Raw genomic sequence first — 19,087 nt, 5'->3', positions numbered from 1 at the left:
CGCATGTGTGTTGGGTGGATTCCAAGAATCTCTTGTGATCCCGGATGGGTAGTGGGAGATGGTGGACCCGCCGAACACGAAACCCAACGGGAATACAACGCTCAAAGTCAACCCCTTTACCTCTTTTTTTCGGGAACCCCCTTTTGCGCGGTGTGGTGAAATCGCATCGACGGAATACAAGGGGAGGGGAGGGGGGGGGGAGCGGGCAAGGTAAAGCGCGAGTGGGTCCCACACACAAAGAGAAGCCCAACTCTCCTATCCCGCAAACGCGCAACACACGGCGCCCCTCGTATGCGCAGCAACACCGAAGCGGAACACCAGCCCCGTGCACACGTGTCTTTTTGAGGTTAGTGGCTCTGTCGATCTTGCGCCTCTTCGCGTTTTAGCCTCTTCTGTGACTCTTTATGTGTGTGTGTCTGTAAGGGAGCGGGGAGGAGGCAGTGACGATACAGAAACAAGAAGAGCCGTGTGAGTAGTCCGATCCTCGCTTTTCTTTTTTTCCTATTGTTAACATTTGTGTTGCCGCTCTTGCACAGTCGGCACTCTCTTTTGGATGCGCATCTCCTGGGAACCTCTGCCCCCGTGAATTTATTCTTGGCTGTGCATCTCCTCTGCTGTCCCCTCACTCACTCACTCAGGCACTCTATCACTCACACACCTTCTTTTCACCTTTTTTTTGTTTGTTACCCATGGACGCCTTTTTTTAGGTGGTTTTCCTTGTTGTGGGATTCCAAAAGCATTCCTCCATGGCTGCACCTAACCCCCCCCCTAAAAGAAATTGACTGTTGTGTCCTTTGTGGCACCTGAGCCATTTCATCTCAAAAAAAAAGGGGGGGCCTCGGTGTAAGGGATGCTCCACTCCCTTGTCGTCTTTTTGTCTTTCATTGCAGCCGCCATGTAGCAGCCGTTCTCTTCCCCCCCTCACCCTCCACTTGGACCCATTCTGTCTCTTACTAGAGAGATGGAAGAGTCAAAGGTGTGCCCCGCGTCGTTTGCAATAACGCACCGTCGCGCTTCCGGCCCCTTAGGAGCATCAAGCAGCACATCCCATGGGGTCTGCACCGCGCCCTTTTCAGAGCGCAGCAGTAGTCTTCCGCATTCCGACACGCCCCCTGACAGCAGCACGCCCTCGATGGAAGAAAGCACACCCTCTCGGCGCTCTTGTAGCCGCGGCGTTTACAAAGCTCGTGGCCGCACCCTGGTGCACCGCTCTCGAGGCTCTCCAGCGGTAAACGCAGCGAGGTCTCCGCCTGACATTGCGCCGCTGGACAATCCTCAACGGTCGCCCTCTCACAAGAAAGCGAGAAGTACACTCGCGGCTGCTTCAAAGCACCTCGACGCCGGTAGGCGCGAACCTCGTGCGACCCATGGAGCCGGGAAAGGCGGCCTGAAGCTCCACGGAAATGCAGCGGATGCCTCATCAATGAGCGCAACCCCCCCAGCCACCCGCAGTGTTAACGTGTCCACTGGAAAAAGGTCACCCGATACCCCAGCAGATCGCACAGGCCGAGCACGGCGTCAGGAGGGGACACCGGGGACAGCGCGGCTGCACCGATCTGGGAAGGGAGGGAGAAGTGCCGATTTGACTTCAGAAAGGCGGAGAAGTACCTTGACTGCGGTGACGGGGTCCTCGCCTTCTTCTACTGGAACAGATCGTGCCGACAGCGGCTGTCGTCGCCTGTGTCATGATCCTAGTCTGACGAATAGCAACGCCCCCGATCGGTCCTCGTCCCTGCGCGAATCGTCGTGGTATTCGTCGTCGGAGCGGTCGGCAACAACACCGCTACCTTTGACGAACACAAAGGGCCGTCGCGACGACGACGCCAAGGGCCGCTGCTCGAGGTGCATCTCAGAGACGGAGCCCTCAGCGGGCTTCCAGGGGAACAAAGATCTCCCCTCCCCACTGCCCTCGGCCGACCGTGTCTATCCCTTTACTGAACGGGTTCCAGTCAGTGTGATCGCTACCCACATGCGTGAGCGCATCACGTGGAATCGCATGGTGCGACAGCTCATCTTCGCCATCCCGCTGCTGGCCTTGGCCTCATTGTACACTGTGTACTGCGTGGACACAAAACACACGAATGTGTATCAGACAGAGGTGATTCGGCAACTTCTCGAACGCTCGCCGTTTCCGTCTGCGGCGGTGGAACTGGAGAGGTTCCGACAGCAAAAGTCTCTTGGTATGACGACGCCTCAGGTCCGCGCGAACCGTGTCTTCCTTCAAATTCGAAGTCAGACTGACTGGCTGGAATTCTTCACCAGCGTTGTCCTCCCCAGTATTTTCCCACAAGTGGTTGGGCGTGCGAAGAGCAGTTTTCAAACGCGGCCAGGTTACCGCGAAGGCTGCCACGCGGATGCCGCGCTGAATGACCACACGACAAGAAAACACACGAACCTGAGGGACACCAAAGGCTACAGCACCTCTGTCACCTTCTCTGGTGACAAGGAGAGTCGCGACGTGGGGATTGATGGGAACACCGTGCGTTGGACTGACACGGCGAAGGTTCCTGAGGCACCTCTCTCTGCAACTTTTGTGAGCACAAGCAGCGGTAGTAGCAATGGAGCACTGGCAACCGACTACCCGCCTTCTGTGTATCTCTATGACAGTGAGGTGGGGGTGGACGCCGGCGAGCACGTTTTTCTGGGCGCACTGCGCACGCGCACCATTCGAATGCGCTCCCACAGCGCTGCGCTGCAGCGCCGCATGTACCCGCCAGAATCGGTGGTGTTTCCAAGGGATGGGTGGTCACGTCAGTACGACCGGAGCCGTGAGGATAAAACACCTTCGCGCTGCCCATCGCTTTCCCTTAGGCACCCCTCCAACGGCTCTTCCACTCCAGTGTATGTTTATCGCGCGCCGGAGGACGCGGGCGCCTATTGTGTGGCCACCACGGGTCGATTTGGCACGTACCATTGTGGCGGCTACACCTTTGACATTCCTTTTCGTGCCACTGCGTCGCTCGCCGCGCAGTACCAGGCTGCGATTGCCAACCAGTCTTGCTTCTTTGTTGATAACTGGTCTACCCGTTATGTTGTGGTGGAGTTTTTCTCCTATACGCCGTCCACCGACTCGTTTCACCTCGTGAAGTACAAGACTGAGGTTTCCGCAGCGGGAGGTTACGTTAATAAAGCTGTTTATCGCTCTTTTCCCGTCTGGACTGCAGCGCGAACAGGTCAGCTGGCCCTTGTCTGTGTTACGGCGGCTTACACCGCCCTATACTTGTGCTCGGTGTTGGCGCGCCTGTACGAGCAGACCCGCCATAACGGCGGGGCCATTTTGCTTTTTTCAGACTGCAGTGCCTGGATGGACCTTGGGGCTGTCGTCAGTCTTTTCGTTTCCGTCGCCTACTACTTTCTCTGGTTGCAGCTGAGCGTTGCCGTGGCACCGCAGCTCTCCGTCCCGATGCAGACGAGCGTTTATCCTGCTTTCCTTGACTCGATTGAACACCTGTACGACCGGCATACGGTTTCAGCTGCGATTGCTGTGCTCTTCTGCTTCAACCGCCTGTGCACCCTTCGCGTAGTGCTGAGGCCACTCGACTTTTTTTTCACTGCTGTGGAGCGGAGCAGCAGTACGCTGGTGGTGCTCGCAGCGGTCTACGCGGCGGTAGTAAGCGCCCATGCCTTGGTGGGCTGGGCAGTCTTTGGGCCCTTCACAGATTTTTACAGCACCTTCGCCGAGTCCTTGTTCACGTGCCTAACCCTCTGGACATCAGCGAACCTCCTTGTTCCAAGTAGCGAAAACATTAGCAGCCTGTTTGTGTTTTTTTTTGGGGGCCCTCTGTTGTTCGTATTCGGTGTCATTATCGTTTCACTGAGTCTCGCCATCGTCCTCCACGCGTTTGCACAGGGGCAGGTTGAGTACGGCGTCGCCTACAACAAGGATTGGTTGATGTTCAGCTTGAGGCGACTAAGCCACGGCTTGACGTGGCCCCGCCTAAAACGGTTCTGTATGATGGTCGTCTACCCGCCACGCGAGAGACACCACCTGGGTCAACTCGCCAGGAGAATGGAAGTGACCTACACCACTCAATCATCGTCGCCGGCCCCCATCTCAGCTTGCGAGGCGTGCAGACGGGAGTGGCAGAAAGCAGCATCGCAGGACAGGTCCGGGCGTGATGAGGAGCATGGTGAGCTCAACACATCTTCCTCTCGCCACGACGTCGAGGTGCAACTGACAGGAGGGTTGTCACCCGGGGGTCGTCGCTGCCACCTCGAGGCAACGGCGACATCAGTCGACAGAGAGTCCGGCGTTAGTCAGCATTCCTGCACCTCCGCTACACAGCTCGGGCGTGAGGTGCCCCCAAGCGCACCAGAACAGCACATCTCGTGTAGGAGCTGCACAGAAGGCACCTTTGGCGAGGAGCTGCGGAGGCAAAGCAACAAAAGTCGCACAATCGCTGCCGTGCCGCCGCGGTCACCACCCTGCATCGACTTTTTCGAGTGGGTCTCTATCATCCCGCCGGATACCCTCAGCAAATGCGGCGGAATTCCATTCTTTGCAGACTTGTGGACCGATTGGATGGAGTCACAGGCAGGGGTCTCCCAGACACCCGCACAGGAAACACGCCGCCTCTTCCAGGAGGAGACTGCCATGGTGACAGAGCGTGCGGTGGCTGGCGGTATCGTCGCCATCAGCCAATTCGATGCTACGCTAACTCAATGTGAGACGCATGTGGATATGCTCCTTCAGAGTGTCTCGTGGTGTTGATGTGAGGACGAAGAGGCGAAGCACGACGTGGCGAGCACTAATGAGGGCCCTCTGAACGACGCTGCGCACGCAATAACATTTGGTGACAGTTGCCTGTATTTTGCATGCATTGGAGCACGAAGAGTGGAGGAAGAGAATGCTGTGCACGCCTGATATGACGACTTCCTTTCTGCTTGTGCGCCGTAATCGTTCTCCGTGATCAAGAAGCCGAGGAGCAGTGATCACGAGGAAATCGAAGTAAAGCGCGTAGATATATATATATATATATATATAATATGGTTTGTATATACTCTTTGTGTGGCAGACATTTGTTGTCTTCGGATGCGCGAAGAGGAAAGAAAAAACTGCAAGTAGGCGTCTTCTCAGCGCACATACGTTTCCCATTCTAAAACCTATCCCCCCCTTCTCCCTCTCCTCCCTCCCCTTAGCCCCCCCCCCCTTTTCGATCGACGTCACTCGACCAGGAAACCATCCAAGCAAATTATCCAGGTAGCGAAGAATTTTAGACTTCTGCGCCTCATCCGTTGTCCGGTCGCGTGGAAGAGGTATGTATGCTTCTTGTGCCCCTGGCATCTCGGTTCCCGTGATGCCTCAGGGCTGTGTCACTGATGTCTACCGTTCATGATTGGAAAAGTCTCTTTTGCACTTCACCTCCATTTTTTCGTCCCCCCTACCCCCTCCCCCTCCCCCCCTCTCTCTCTCACATTACCACCATGGACTCCGCTACCCGCGCACCTTTTTTTTTTTACCTCAAACCGTGACGGTGACGGATGCTTCTCTTCCCACCCACAGTTTTTTTTTATTTGGTTTCTGAGCACCGCCTAAACTGAAGGGAAGAAAGGTGTCGTATAAGCGCCATTTCACTTCCACCTCCTGCCTTGGTTCTTATTCCCCCTCCCCCCTCCCACTTCACACTCACACACACATACAACCACCACCACCACCATCTGCGCTCTTATCAGTTTCGGCACCACTCGCTCATACAGCCAAATCATTTACTCCTCGGTTTTATTATTTTATTCAAGTGCGGCATAGCCTGTATCGTTCATCACAAATTTGACTTTACAGGTGTGTCGATACCATAAAGAACGTCCTTCACCTTTTTTTTTTGGACGGCCCTTCTTAACTTCTTTTTTTTTTCCTTTAGCGCTTTGACCGGTCAAGCTTTTCTGTCTTTGTTTCTTCCCTTTTTTTTTCTTCTTTCAAGTACGTAGTCGCCTTTTCGGGATTCTCTGCTCGTTTCCTTCGTGCGGAGTTGGGTGTTTGGCGTGGTTTCTTGAGCTTTTTTGAAGTTTAACGCCCCTCTCTTCCCCACCTCTCTCTCTTTCTTCCCCACCTCTCTCTCTCTTCCGCTACTCCCCCCTCCCTACACCTCCGTCCACCCTGAGGTCTTGGGGTGTGCGTGCGTTTTTCTTGTCGTTCTCTCTCTCTCCCCCCTTTTTTTTGTTTTGGCAGTGCACTGGATCTCTTTTGTGCGAGAAGCAGCGCTTCAACGCACACTAATTTGAACCACAAAGTTCCCTGTAGTAAATGTATGGAACCGTCCTGTACACTTCTCCAAGGATCGAAAGGAGTTTTTACTGGTAAAAGCGAGGCGCAAGCACCGTCTCTTTTTTTTTCCGTGATTGTTTTTTTTTTTTAGTGCTCTGGTGTCTTGTGTATCTCTGCATACGTTCTTCTGTTTTTCGAAGTGCCACTCCGGTTGCTTACAGCCGCTCTGCGGCTGCAGCGTTTTTTTTTTTTTTGCCCCCTCCCCCCCCCTCTCCCCCGAAACCCACTCCTTCTCTCCGATTAATTTTTTCTTGTTTTCTCTGTTTGATGTTTGATTTGCCCTTTTTTTTCTCTGTTAAATTGTCGTGGGACTTCTGAGTATCTCTCCAAACAGGATCGACTCAGTCTGCGCTTCTACCACACTTTTCCAGGCAGTGGAGCGTGCAGCCGTAGTCCCTCCCGTTTCGGTGTGTGAATCTAGTGGATTGGTATAGCTGAGAGAGAACCAAACAGCCTACTAAAAGCGTTTTAGTTGCCCCCACCCCCCTCCCCAGCGCGCCGATACAGCTTTCTGTTTCTTCCCAACACAAAAAACTTCGACGTATCGGGTAGTGTACAGAAAATACCGTAGTGATACTCCCCAAATCTGTTCAATTCTCTTCCTCTCCCCCCTCCCCACGCACACGCACACACACACACACACACGTGCGCGCGCTGTAAAGAAAAAAAAGCAAGAGGAAAAGTGTATCGTTTTTTTCAGTAAATTCCGTTTTTGTCATTTCCCCTACCCATTCCGTGTACAAAGTGTAAAACAGCTCGGTGTGTGCGTGCTTTTTTTTTTGGTTTGTTTCGGGTGGCGCCGGGACCTGACTATTCTTCTCTCGTGGCGTTTCGTGTTTTCGGTGTCTGTTCTCTGTTCAAATATATATATATACGGTCCCGAAAGTGGGAGACACTGTCTCTCTTACCTGTAAGATTTCCCTTTTTTTATAGCTCAACTCTTCACCTGCCGTGCCTATCATTTGCTCTCGTCATTTTTGTTTGTTTGTGTCTACTATCTGTGGGTGACGTAGATGAGAGTCGTTGTATTTTGATCGTTGATGGTCGCTGGATCCTTATCACCTCCCGCAACCCCACCCAACCTACACGCACGCAAAGAATCACTCGGAACTCCATTTTCGTCTTTGCGCTGCCAACAAGCGACTTTTTTTCTACACAACCTTCGCGCCATGCTCCCTAGCGGGGTCTCCATTGCCGGTAGTCAGTCGTCTACCGTCAAAGGTGTCGGTATACACGTGAACCACAGCCGCTTTGCGACACCCCCGCGTCGTCAAAGCTTCTCTTTCTCTGCGGACGCTGAGGTCGCGACGCTCACCACCAGCGCCTTCTCGGTACAGGAGGGAACATGCACTCGCACCGTCGGCGACACGTGGCTCCACTGCTCAGCGACAGATGGCCCCTTGCCGGCCAAGCCGAATGACCGCATTACAACGTGTTTGTCAGCGCCTAGGCGACCGGGCGGCACCGGGTTCACGGCGAGCAACATCACGAGTGGGGACTCACCGTGTGTCTCACCACGGGTGCGCCTTTCCCGGCCTTTTTCTTGCTATGGCTCACTCACGAAGCCAATACAGTGTTCCTCTTTGCCGAGTAACGGGGGCCCATTCTACAGGGCAGTCGATGGTGCCATCTCGAACCGCAGCTGTAGTGGACTGCACGGAGTGTCTTCGTGTGTTTCGGCGGCGCTAAGCGAGGCGGAGGAGGACTTCACCCTGACGAGTGTGGAATCGGTCTGTGCTACGGGTGCTGTGGAGCCACTTGTGACTCTTCGCAGCGTTGCCTCAACCCCAAAGAGTACACAGTCACCGATTTCCCCCTCCTTTGCCTACTTCCCCAGCACCAGTGGTGGCATCGCTCATGAAACCGCAGTGCTGACTAGCGATAAGGCAAACACCGCAAGAACTACGCCTCCCGTGTGTTTTAGCATCGCTTCCGCCGTGCGTGATGGGTGCACCACCAGCGTGAACACCAACAACTGGAATGAGTGCAGGACATTTGAACCGTTACGTTTCGACGCGTCGAGTCGCCTCTTCTCTTCACAACAACAACACTCGGGCCCCCAGAGCTCTCACCGCGCCAGCGGTTTTCTGGCACGGGAAGCAGCCACGCTCGACTTCGGGCCTCGCTCTGTTGATCGAAAAGACTTGAGCCGTGCGTCCCCCCTGCCCAACATCTACCCAGGCACACTAACCAACATCACAAGACAACAGCAGGCCCTGCACGCTTGTCTGATCTCGATTGCGCGCGAGAGGGAAGTGGGGCCTGACTCTTACCGAACGGGTAGTTTCCGTTCACGGAGAGGGGGGCGGCAGCAATGTCACCGGCGCAGAGGACTACTGTCCATCGTTCGGTCGCTCTGCATTCTGCTCGTTCGTGTTCTGCTGAGCACCACGGCGCGGGTGGTGACTGTGCCCGCTGCCAAAGTGTGGCAACTCTTGTTGTACCCGCACTAGCCATGAACCGAGCCCATCCACGGAGCAGTTCACCACCGGAGAAAAAAAATCTTGGAAAAATGTCAAAGCAGACGAGGCGGAGGTTGAGATGTCCGAACACCTTTTTTTTTTGAGTTTCCCCTTCCCTTTCCGTCCCGACTGTTTCTCCTCTCTGGGAACCGATATTTTGACGTGTGCGTGTGCGTGCTGTGTCCTTTTCAAGCTTCTCGCTTAGCAGAGGTCTGCGCCCAGCTTCACAGCGATTCCTTTTTCTATTTCTACTGACATGTTTTCTCATTCTTTTTTGTTTGTGTGGGGATATCCTCCATCGTACTTCTCACTGACATTTTTGTTTTTTTCGCTTCTTTTGTCCCCCCCCCCCCGCGCTCTCCCCCGAACAGAGCCCGTTTCCCTGTTCCTTTCGCCCCCAATCCCCTCCTTTTCTCTTTTTTTTCTTCACGTTGTTTTGTCTGTAGAGGGAGGTCACATGCGGGTGAAGGTCGAAAATGCATTTACACCGGGAACCATCCTCTCCGATACACAATCCTCTGTCGTTTTGCCCAAACTTTCCTCTTCAAACCCTAGACTCCCGGAACACACAGGGGCGCATGAGCAACAACAAAGTAAAACAAAGGGATGAGGGGTCATCGTTGTGCTCGTCTTCAGAGACATGCTACCCTTCTCTCTCTTTTTTTTTCCACATGCTCAAATGTTCCCAACACGTTGGTCTTGCCATGATTTCTCTTGTTTTTCTGCGTGTTTTTTTTGTCTTTTTATCCCTCCCCCCCCCCCCCGCCTTCCTCTGACTATTACGCGCATAATCGAGCAAAAAAAAAGTACTGTACTTTGTGCGTGTGTAAAAACACGTGTTTTCCTCAACCTATTCGAACTTGCTTATGGGAATCGATGGTCTTGGTTTGTGTGCATGTACGCTTTGCGTCCTTGCTCGACCTCCTCACGTTCCCTAGTACTCCTCCAAGGCGCCAGTCAGAAACATTTTTTTCTGTTTTCAAAGGCTCACTGACTTTCAGCAATCCGTAGATACAGTTGAGGGAAAACCAAAGACGGGAGGGGCTAAGAGAGAACCGCAGGTGAATCATTTGTTCTCTCTGAAAAGCGAGAATGTGTGTGTGTGGGGGGGGGGGGAGGGGGGGGGTGCAGAATGTTTTTAGGACGAAACACTTAGCAGCCATGCGAACGCGACGATGAACTTCTAGGTATCACGCTCCCCTTATAACATGGTGATTTGGACGCCCCCCCCGGCCCTTCCTCTTCCTACCCAACTTTACCCCCAAGTCTACTCCGAAACTCACACACTCGCTTCGGAGATCTCTCAGTTCCTCTTTCCCTCCCTCTCGCACTGCTCAGCTGTCTCCTGCGTTTCTTCTTGTGACGCTGCACAGCCGCTTCGGCGTTTCTATACTTAAACATTCTGGCATTTGGTGTGCGCGCCTTTCCTGGTAACTTTTTTATATTTTGTCTGAGTGTTACTCATTAATATGTTTTTTTTTATATTATTCCATCACCTTCCTCGTCCCCCCTCTTCCTTCAGTCGTTTCGAAAATGTTTTAGGGTCTTTTCTTTCTTTCTTTTTGTTCCCTTCCTCCCTCTCCCATATATATATATATATATCTTCTTTGCGTGCGTACATGCAAAACAAAAAACACACATACAAACACCAAGAACAAAATAAGATTTTTTTTACCTCGCTTCCCACTTCTCAATCTCGATATTTCTCCTTCACCCCCTTCCCTGGTCGATTTCCTCTCAGCCCTCATGAATGAGTGTTGTCTTGTTTTTTTAAACGCCTGAACTCGTATATGCGCGTGTGTGTGTGTGTGTATATATATATATATCCAGCTTCTCTCTAGCTCTCTCTTTTAAGACTTCCCCTCACATTATTTTTCCTCTCTAGTTGTTATTGGCGCACCCCCCCCCCTCCCCACCCCACCCCTTTTCCTTTCCTCCTTTGATCTTTTCCGATTCCTTCCCCCCTGTCCCAGCCATCATCTTGTCTTTCCCCCAGCCCCCTTTTGAACGGTCGAATGCCGTGCTCAGCAGCGCTTGGGCGGTAGGCCTACTAAAGGCATCCCCGCCTGCCTGATATTCTCTCGTTTTGTTTATCCCCCCCCTTCCCCCTTCCCCCACACACACAAACACACCTCACAGCCAACTATGAAAGCAACCCGCTCCAAGTGATGCTCCCCCCCGCTCCCTCCCTCCCTCCCTCTCCCCTCGTCTTCTCTGTGCCTTTTCTATCTCTGCCTGCTTGTCTTTGTCGGTTACATTTTCACTTCCCCACTTCCACACGCACCAGGAAAAAATAGTGTCGATGGGGAGGGGAGGGGAGGAGGGAGTCGGAAGCTTTTTGTTGTAAGGAGGGGCATTTTTCAATTTTTTCGATCATGTGCTTTTTCGCCGGGATCACCCCGCCGAAACGAAAGGTACGCACATATAGACCTTCCCACACCAGCGCATTGCATGCAGGTAGCGACATACCTCTCACTTCGCACAAGAGCTTTGCACACGGGTCCAGGGCAGCGAGAGTGTATCATGACAAGAAACGGTTTCCCTGAGAGGATCATACTTTTCTTTCTCTCTGCCCCCTCCCTCCACATCCCCCTTTTCTTCTTCTTCACCAATGCGAAATTGTTGCACCCCTTTTTACCCCATCACGGGTAGCATCCAGACGCATTCGTAGTTTATAATCATTTTTTTTCCGTTTGGAATGGGAGTTTTTGCTTCCCTGCGTCACACGCAACACGGTTGCCTGTGAATCTACCCCACTGATGTACAAAAGTTAAGAGCTACGTGGAGGAGGCTTGCGTATCTCGTTAGAGAACCGGATATCCAATTTGAAAGGGGCAGTGTTATGTTTGCGTGCAAGCGCGTGTGTGGCTGAGATCTTTACCGTTTCTATGTGTGCTGTGATGTGACCTCGTAAACGCAAATCGATGCCGCGGTGAGCAGCATGTCTGCATTCTCTTTTTTTTTCTCTTTTCCCGTGTGTGTTCATTGTGGGAAACTGTTTTTATTGTCGCACACACACACACACACACACACACACACGAACATGCACACACCCGTGGGTGCACAGCACCGTGTCCGGCTTCAAGCCAAAAGTTTACACACTCTACTATGATGTGGGACATGGCCTTGAGCTGCAGCGCCTCATTTTGTAGTTCAATTGCTATTTCTCTTCTCCTCTGGTCCCTCATGTACCCTAAACTTTACCTTCCCCGGAGTTGGAGGTGCATCTAACGTATTCCCAGTCCGAGGCGAGGATACTAACTTGTATTCCTTAGCCTTTTTTTTTTTTTATTTCAGCTGTTTTTTTTGTGTACGATAACTCTCGCGTGTGCGCTCTCTCTGATATTCGTGTACATCTTTTTACTTTTGTGTTTCTCGCACCCCCGTCTGTTTTTCTTAGTTCCGATTCCTACCCTCGTGGCCCTTCCCATGATCTGTCCTCGCTTAGTGTATTCTCCTCCCCCCCCCCTCCCCCGGGTTCCCTCCGCGTGTTGCTTGGTGCGTTTGATAATATAAATATATATATACATATATGTGAAAGGGCTTTTTTTTCTTCTCTTCCCCCTTTCCCCCTCACTCCTTCTTCGCGAAGGCTCGCGGCCTGATCATTTTTTTGTTTTTCTAAAGATGTCTCTAGATAATATGCCAGCCTCTCAGCTTGTGTGTCAGTGTCTGTGTATTCTCGAAGCTGCTTACTTTCATTGTAGCTTTTAGTATTCCCCGAACGTGTGTGACGGTGCGGCTGTGTGTGTGTGTGTGCGCGCGCGCATGAGTGAGGCTGGCTTGTTTTGTCTAAACCTGCTGGAACCTCTCTCTCTGTGTCTGGGTGTGCGTGCGCTCTTTGCCACATGGTAGTGCCTGTTCATGTTCTTTACGGACGGTGTCAGTGGCCTCCGAATACACTGGATAAAAATGCATAAGACAAAGTAGGTGATGCTAAGCACTTTGAAGTCACCGGCGTTTGATCGGATTCACTGGCACGCTGACAGCATCTAGGAAAAACACATCAGCACTGCACTTGCAAAAAAAGGGGGTGGGAGTGCATCCCTCTGAGGGCCTCTCGCTGATCGACGAGAGCTCTACTTGGGTGAAGTAGATGAAATACTCAGTGCCGATTTTTATACGAGTTCACGCGCGTGGGTGTGTGTGTTTGTGCGCGTATACGTGCATGTCTACGTATGCCCTTTCATTATTTTCTTTTGATATGATCAATGCATCTGCGGCGGTACGCGCATCGTAGTGTTCATTTTTTTTCTCTCCTCTTTTTTTCTATTCTGCTGATTTTTTCCTTATATATATATGTATATGTATGTATTCTCTGTCGTTGTTTTTTTGTGTGTGCGCGCGTGCATGCGTGTGGGGTCAGCAGAGCGGGAAAGGAGGAGGGCCTGTGTACATATTTACTGTGTCTGGGCGTCCCACGGTTGGGGAATCTTTGTTCGTGTAGAAAGGCGCCGCCTGTGTCATTGACACATGCACGTTTTGCATGAGAACTCTGCTTTTTTCCCTCGCGAGCTCGCTCCCCCCTCTGACCATCCGTACTCAGCGTTCCACGTACGTGCGTGAGATGCTTCTCTCTGTCCCCCTCTTTTTCCATGGGGGGTTTGTCTCGGTTTTTTTTTGGTTGCCTAGGGATAGTTGTGGTTAACTTTTGTGATTAGTAAGTAGCTGTGTACGTTTGTCTCCTCTGTTATACATATGTACACACACATATATATATATATATATCGTCTTTTATCTTTCCTATCTTGTTTTGCCCCCGTCCCCCTCCCTCCCTTTCCCATTGGGAGATGCGCATTTGTGTATATTTGTGCGCTTCACTGCACAAGATGGTGCCGTGTTTTTCTTTTATATGTTGTATCACGCACCAGTGTAGGAGTAGTAGGTGTAGCGGAATAATGGCTTTCCCTCTCCGCCATGTCCCTCTCTTTTTATGATGAAATACTTTGTTTTCCTTCTTTCTGCCAGGGTGGGAGGTGTTTAGCCTATAGTTGTGTGTATGTGTGTGTGTGTTTAGGGGAGGGGGGGAGATGGTGCATGTATCGATTGGGGTATCGCCTACCCCCCCTTTTTCCCTTTCTGATGGAGCTCGATCTTTTTTTTGTTCGCTCTTCTTTCCGGATGTGTCGTATGCGAGCGACCTCCCCATCTCGCAGGAGGGGGGCCTCCCGCCTCATTTCCCTCCACATACAGCGAACTCCCCGTTTTTTTTTTTTTTTGCTACCTCCACCTACAGTTACTCCTCCCACAACATCCCCGTACACTCACCCCGCCTTCCCTCCTCTTCCCCCTCTCCCTGCACCCCTTTCCATATGTTGCCTGTCCTACATTCTCTGTACGCGGTGCGGACATGAAGGAAAAAAAGCGAGGCCTTGCAGTGGACAAGTAGTGAGGCGATGGACTGTGCACGGCCAGTGATTGGACGTAAACAAATAGAAAAAAAAACTAACATGACGGCGCGTGTCGGAGATTTACATACATGGCGTACAATAGGAAGCTTTCCCAAGGCGGTGCTTTGTGCGGCTATGGTGCTTCGCTCTTGTGTCTCTTGGTAGGTACGCGCGCGTGTGTGTGTGTGTGTGTGTGTGTGCACTGCTGTGTAACTCCTTTTCTTGACATTCCGTAAAGAGTGTTTTTTTTTTTTATGAGGAGTAAAGAAGTACTAGCCCGGAGATGTAGAAACACACAGTTATAAATATATAAATATATATATATATGTATATGTATATATATATGTTCATAACTATAATAGTAAGGGGGGATGGAGTGGGCATTGAGGGAAACCGTCTCTACAACCTCACCTCCTCTTTTTCTTTTGATCTTTGAGCCGACTTCTTTGGCGAATTGCATGTTTTATTTTTCGATTGAGATGACAAAGACCGGTGGGGATCTTGGACGCCTGTGTAGGTTGGCGGACGGAGGAGAGCAATTCTCTTCTGTACCTTTTGTGTTTGCGCTCAATATGCACTGGAGCGGAACCACAGCCAATCAAGCTCATGAAGGTTGGTCGAACATACGCTGACGGTGTACTAATTCATTGGACCCCTCTCTTCCCATGGTTGCACCCACTACCGCAAGCGTGAATATGAGTTACAGCATCTTCGGTGGAAAGGTGGGGGGGGGCGGAGAGAGGGGAGCCGCTTTTTACTTCTGCCGGTGAGCCGTGTGCCAATAATGCGCGAGATCCTATACCTCTCATTTTCGCCTCTTCTCTCCTGATACAAATCCCAACCCTCTACTGTGATTGCGGTTTGCCTCCGTGCACACACAAAAAAAGTGCTGGCAAGTCTCCTTCCTTTTTGGTGGAGTGTGCCCCCCCCCCCCCTCCTCTCTCTCCTGGAGGCACACACAGCAGAAGTCCCCTGAACAGAGAGTCCAGATTACTCCACTATCCTCTCTCGAAATACACTCCCATGAAGAGTATTCGCCAACACGGACTGCGCGGCGGCGGTGACACCGCCACAAGGGCCAAACGTGGCTTTAAAGCGCAGCGCCAGGCACAGCGAGACCGCCACTCAAAATATGCCGACACGTCGTCGGTAGCCCAGCCTGCGGTTCCTCTTGTTCCTCCGACGGTTCAAGTGCTGAACCGCGCCCCCCTCGAAGTGTTCGTGCAGTGGAACGAGACGGCCATGGAGGCTCTCCGTATTGGCGACACGGATTTTAGTCGGCGCATTCTCGCAGCGCTTCTACCAGTACTGGAAGCACGCTTGCACGCCATGCAGTGCAAGGCTTCTGCCCATATGCCCTCCACTGCCGTTGACTCCTGGCGTCTCGCTCACGCACTGACGCTGAACAACGACGGATGCCAACTACGCCGTGACGGGCGTGTGGATGAAGCATTACGACAGTTCTTGCGTGCAAAGCAAGTCGAAACGCTTGTCTTTGGCCAACCATCGTGCTCCACTATGCTGAATCTCTCTGCGGTGCTGCTGAGCAGCGGAGCAGCGGAGGAGGCGTTGGTCATCGCAAAGGAGTGTGTGATGGCAGCACAAGATGCCGAACCAGTTCTCTTCATCACTGCACTGCACAACCTTGCCGTGGCGCTAGGGCAGCAATCCAGCGAGCGCGAGCGCAACGCAGCGCTGCCGACCATGCGGCAAGCGTTGCGGGAAGCTGAAAGCGTGCTAGGTGAGCAACACCCTACCACCATGATGCTCAAGGAAAAGTGTGTCTTGACGTCGCGCGGGAGTTTCTTGGACTCCAGCGCGAAAAATAGGGGCGAGACGGAGGCCTCTGAAAGAGGCGGTGAGCTGGGCGTGGGCAATGAAATGACGCTCGAAAGTCCCACCCCGGAGTCCCTCTCCCCGAAGCCACTGTCGGCGCAGGAGAGGGCTAGGGCCGCCCTGCACACCCTCGACTTTGGAGAACCGGCCCATTACCACCAGATTGCACACAACCCTATCCCCCCGGATGCGCCTCATGCGGCGGGGCCTCGAGTGGATAGCGGTGGACAAAAAGTCCATTCCTCTGCCGTCTTAAATCACTCCCTAGGCTCAGCTGCCAGCGGTGAACGTCGTGGTACTGGAGGATGCCCAGAGGGGCAGGATCGGCCCCGCTCTTCGGCGCACACGGCAACTCAGCGTGACTCTGTGGGGGACGCCGATAGCGAACGCGGCGCGCTCGTTACGGGCGCATCGTCGCAAAGTCCCGCAGCACACCAACTTCAGTTTTCTAGGAAGCTCAGCAGCGTGGCGGCCTCAGTAGATCACTTCTGTGCGGACTCTGTTCATCTCTCAGGTACTCCGGTGAGCGACTCTCGTACGCCTCTGGAGACAGTACTCCAGGAACCTTTCCAGGTGGCCTCTCTGGTGATCAGCCGCAGTGTCCCCAAATACGTCGGACCCGCTGGCCCGATACGAAATCTGTTGGATATAGACGCGGAGAAAGCAAAGGACGGACACAGCTTTTTGCGGTTCGGTATGCCGCCACCCTCACTCCCGGCCAATACAACGCCCCTCCCCCTGCGCAAACTTCCCGGACCGCCAGTAGTACAGCGACCATCGTACGCGACTGCTCCACCTCCTCGCACGAAACCCCAGCGAGCGAGGCTGCCAGGGAATGGCAGTGCATCGGACAACGACGATGACCCATATAACAACACAGTACCGGAGCTCATATCCACCGCGACCCCCGCAGCCGGCGAGCGCCATACGATCACAAAGAGCGGGAAATCTGCTTCCGCGCCTGGCAGCTCGCGAACACACCAATCGGCACCGCAGCGGAGCCTTTTTGGAAAAAAAGGTCCCTTGTGCTCGAAATCGGTAGCAAGCCGTGAGCTCCAGCTTCAAGAAGAGCGGGCGTACCGCGCGGAAAGGGAGGCGGAGAGACAGGCAGCGGAAGCTCAGATGGCCTTTGAGCGGGAGCTGGAGAAAATTCAGCTCCGCACTAAAAACCGTGCGGCCGTTACTATACAACAGGCGTGGAGGCAGTGGTGGAACTCGGTTGGTCGTTCACGGCGTCAGCTTCAACTGCATCGATTGAAGGAATTGCAACGCCGCCGTCGTGAGCGACAGGCCCTTGGTGTGCTTGCCAACAAGGTGAGAGGCAAATCTGGGGGAGGCAAAATACCGCCACCGCCCTCTCATCAGCACGGCGAGGTTGGCGGATACGTTGTACCTGCCGTCTTGTTGCGCTGTGCTAAGAAGTGGCTGGCCAAGACGGTCTGCGTTCGGTATCTCGTCAAAACCCGCCGTACTCCCGTCCAGGCTCAACTCCATGAAGTCGATGTGAGGTGCCACATTTGCCGGATCCAGGCCCTCTGGCGTGGTGCCCTTGTTCGCAGCCGTCTCACGCAACACCATCAGCATCGACTAACTGGAAACTTTCCAATACATACCGGACGCGATACGAATATGCTGCGTGCGGCGTCTGAGCTCCGTGATTATTCAGCGCTGGTCCTCCAGATGGCCTACAGAAGCTACCGTGCACGCTGCATGTGGCGTGAGCTTTACCTCAGACGCCACAACGGACCGGCCGCAAAAATTCAGCTCTGGTTTCGCGTGACGTTGGCAGATCAGCGTCGACGCGGCGTGGACTCTCGCACGGTGCAGCAGCGCAACTCGGCGGCCCTGACGATACAGCGTGTGTGGCGAGGCTTCCTTGGTAAGGTCGCGTTCCGCATTCGAGAGCTTCGACTTCGAATGGACCGCGCTGGTTCGTACCACCCTGCCATCGAAGCTGGTGTCCGTGCGCGGCAGACCATTCCCGCCATCGAATACCAAAAGGTTAGACAGAGAAAACGTATCCCGGAGGCGACATCCTCACCCCCGAAAACCGCTCCAGAAAGCACAACGGAGCTGCCTGACGATGCGAACACGGCAGATGCGTCTGCTGCGGACAAGACGACGTGTGGGTCACAAAGTGGAGTAGGCACCATCGACACATACGCCATTAGCTGCTTGCAGCGCAGTAGCGAGGTTCAGCGGCTGCGTGATGCTGAGCGCGACCAATATCACATAGGCCTTTTCGTTGAAACGATGGCGACCAAGGAGCGTCAGGCTTGGCAGGAGTCACTGCGCTTACGGCCAACCGAAGTGCTGCGCCGGCGTGTCGTGCTGGACACGCGGATCCACGAAGAGCAGCGCGCTTTCACAGAACATCGCGCAGCAGCTGCGATTCAGCGCGCCTATAGGAGTTGGCAAAAAATGAGGCATGACCCACGCAGAGACACCAATCTGCTCTACTATTCACGTGCGTTCTATCAGCAGCGTCAGCTGGGGTCCTTGGCGGAGAGGAAGCAGCGGCGGCGGGAGATTGCGCGGGTGACAGCGCGTTGTGGGGACTCGGTGGCGCCAATGCGAGAGGAGCGACAAAAGGCGGGTGAACTGCTGGCATTGGTGGAGAACTGCAACGGTCCTGCCAGCTTCAGCTGCGGTATAAATGGGGTCATCGCAGTGCCGCGCGATGATGGAGTGGCGATTGCCCCGTATAGAGAGCGGATGGAGCGAAAGCAGCAGCGTCAGCGGCAAGAGGCAATACAGCGAAGGGACGAGGTGTTGGTCGCTATTAACCATTCGCATGACATGATGCACGTGCGCGAAAGCCCAGAAGAGTGTGCGGCGCGCATTGGCGATAGGTACGAACAGCCGTACTACATTCCCTATGTAAACGATGAGCATCGCCGCATTCTTGGAATTGATTAGCGCAAGGCAATATAGGGCGGTATCACAGGAGTAGGAGGGGGCCGCACAAGGATTTTCACTGGCGAGATACCCCAAGCCTTGCTGCTCTCGCATCTCGCGTTACCTCAGACGCGGCGTCCATCACCCCCCCCCCCCTCCCAAGTACTGTTGGTTGCTTCCCAGTTTGTGTGCTTGGGTATGTGGGGGTGGGGGGTGGGGGGATTAGAAGCGGCTGAAGG

General features: G+C 53.4%; 2 protein-coding genes across 2 annotated transcripts; both read left to right on the top strand.

The window, feature by feature from the left end:
* Positions 1 to 7,431: 7,431 nt before the first annotated feature.
* JKF63_01769 (uncharacterized protein) lies at positions 7,432 to 8,715 on the top strand (the record flags this gene model as incomplete). Its single annotated transcript, XM_067897815.1, has 1 exon — positions 7,432 to 8,715. The coding sequence occupies one exon, from the start codon at positions 7,432 to 7,434 to the stop codon at positions 8,713 to 8,715; it is 1,284 nt and encodes a 427-aa protein (XP_067753972.1).
* Positions 8,716 to 15,137: 6,422 nt separating this feature from the next.
* Positions 15,138 to 18,869, top strand: JKF63_01768 (uncharacterized protein; the record flags this gene model as incomplete). Its single annotated transcript, XM_067897814.1, has 1 exon — positions 15,138 to 18,869. One exon carries the CDS (start codon positions 15,138 to 15,140, stop codon positions 18,867 to 18,869), a length of 3,732 nt encoding a protein of 1,243 aa, XP_067753971.1.
* Positions 18,870 to 19,087: the final 218 nt, after the last annotated feature.

Source organism: Porcisia hertigi, chromosome 34 (assembly GCF_017918235.1).
Source record: "Porcisia hertigi strain C119 chromosome 34, whole genome shotgun sequence".
Lineage (NCBI taxonomy): Eukaryota > Euglenozoa > Kinetoplastea > Trypanosomatida > Trypanosomatidae > Porcisia > Porcisia hertigi.
This window is presented reverse-complemented; position numbering and strand designations above follow the sequence as displayed.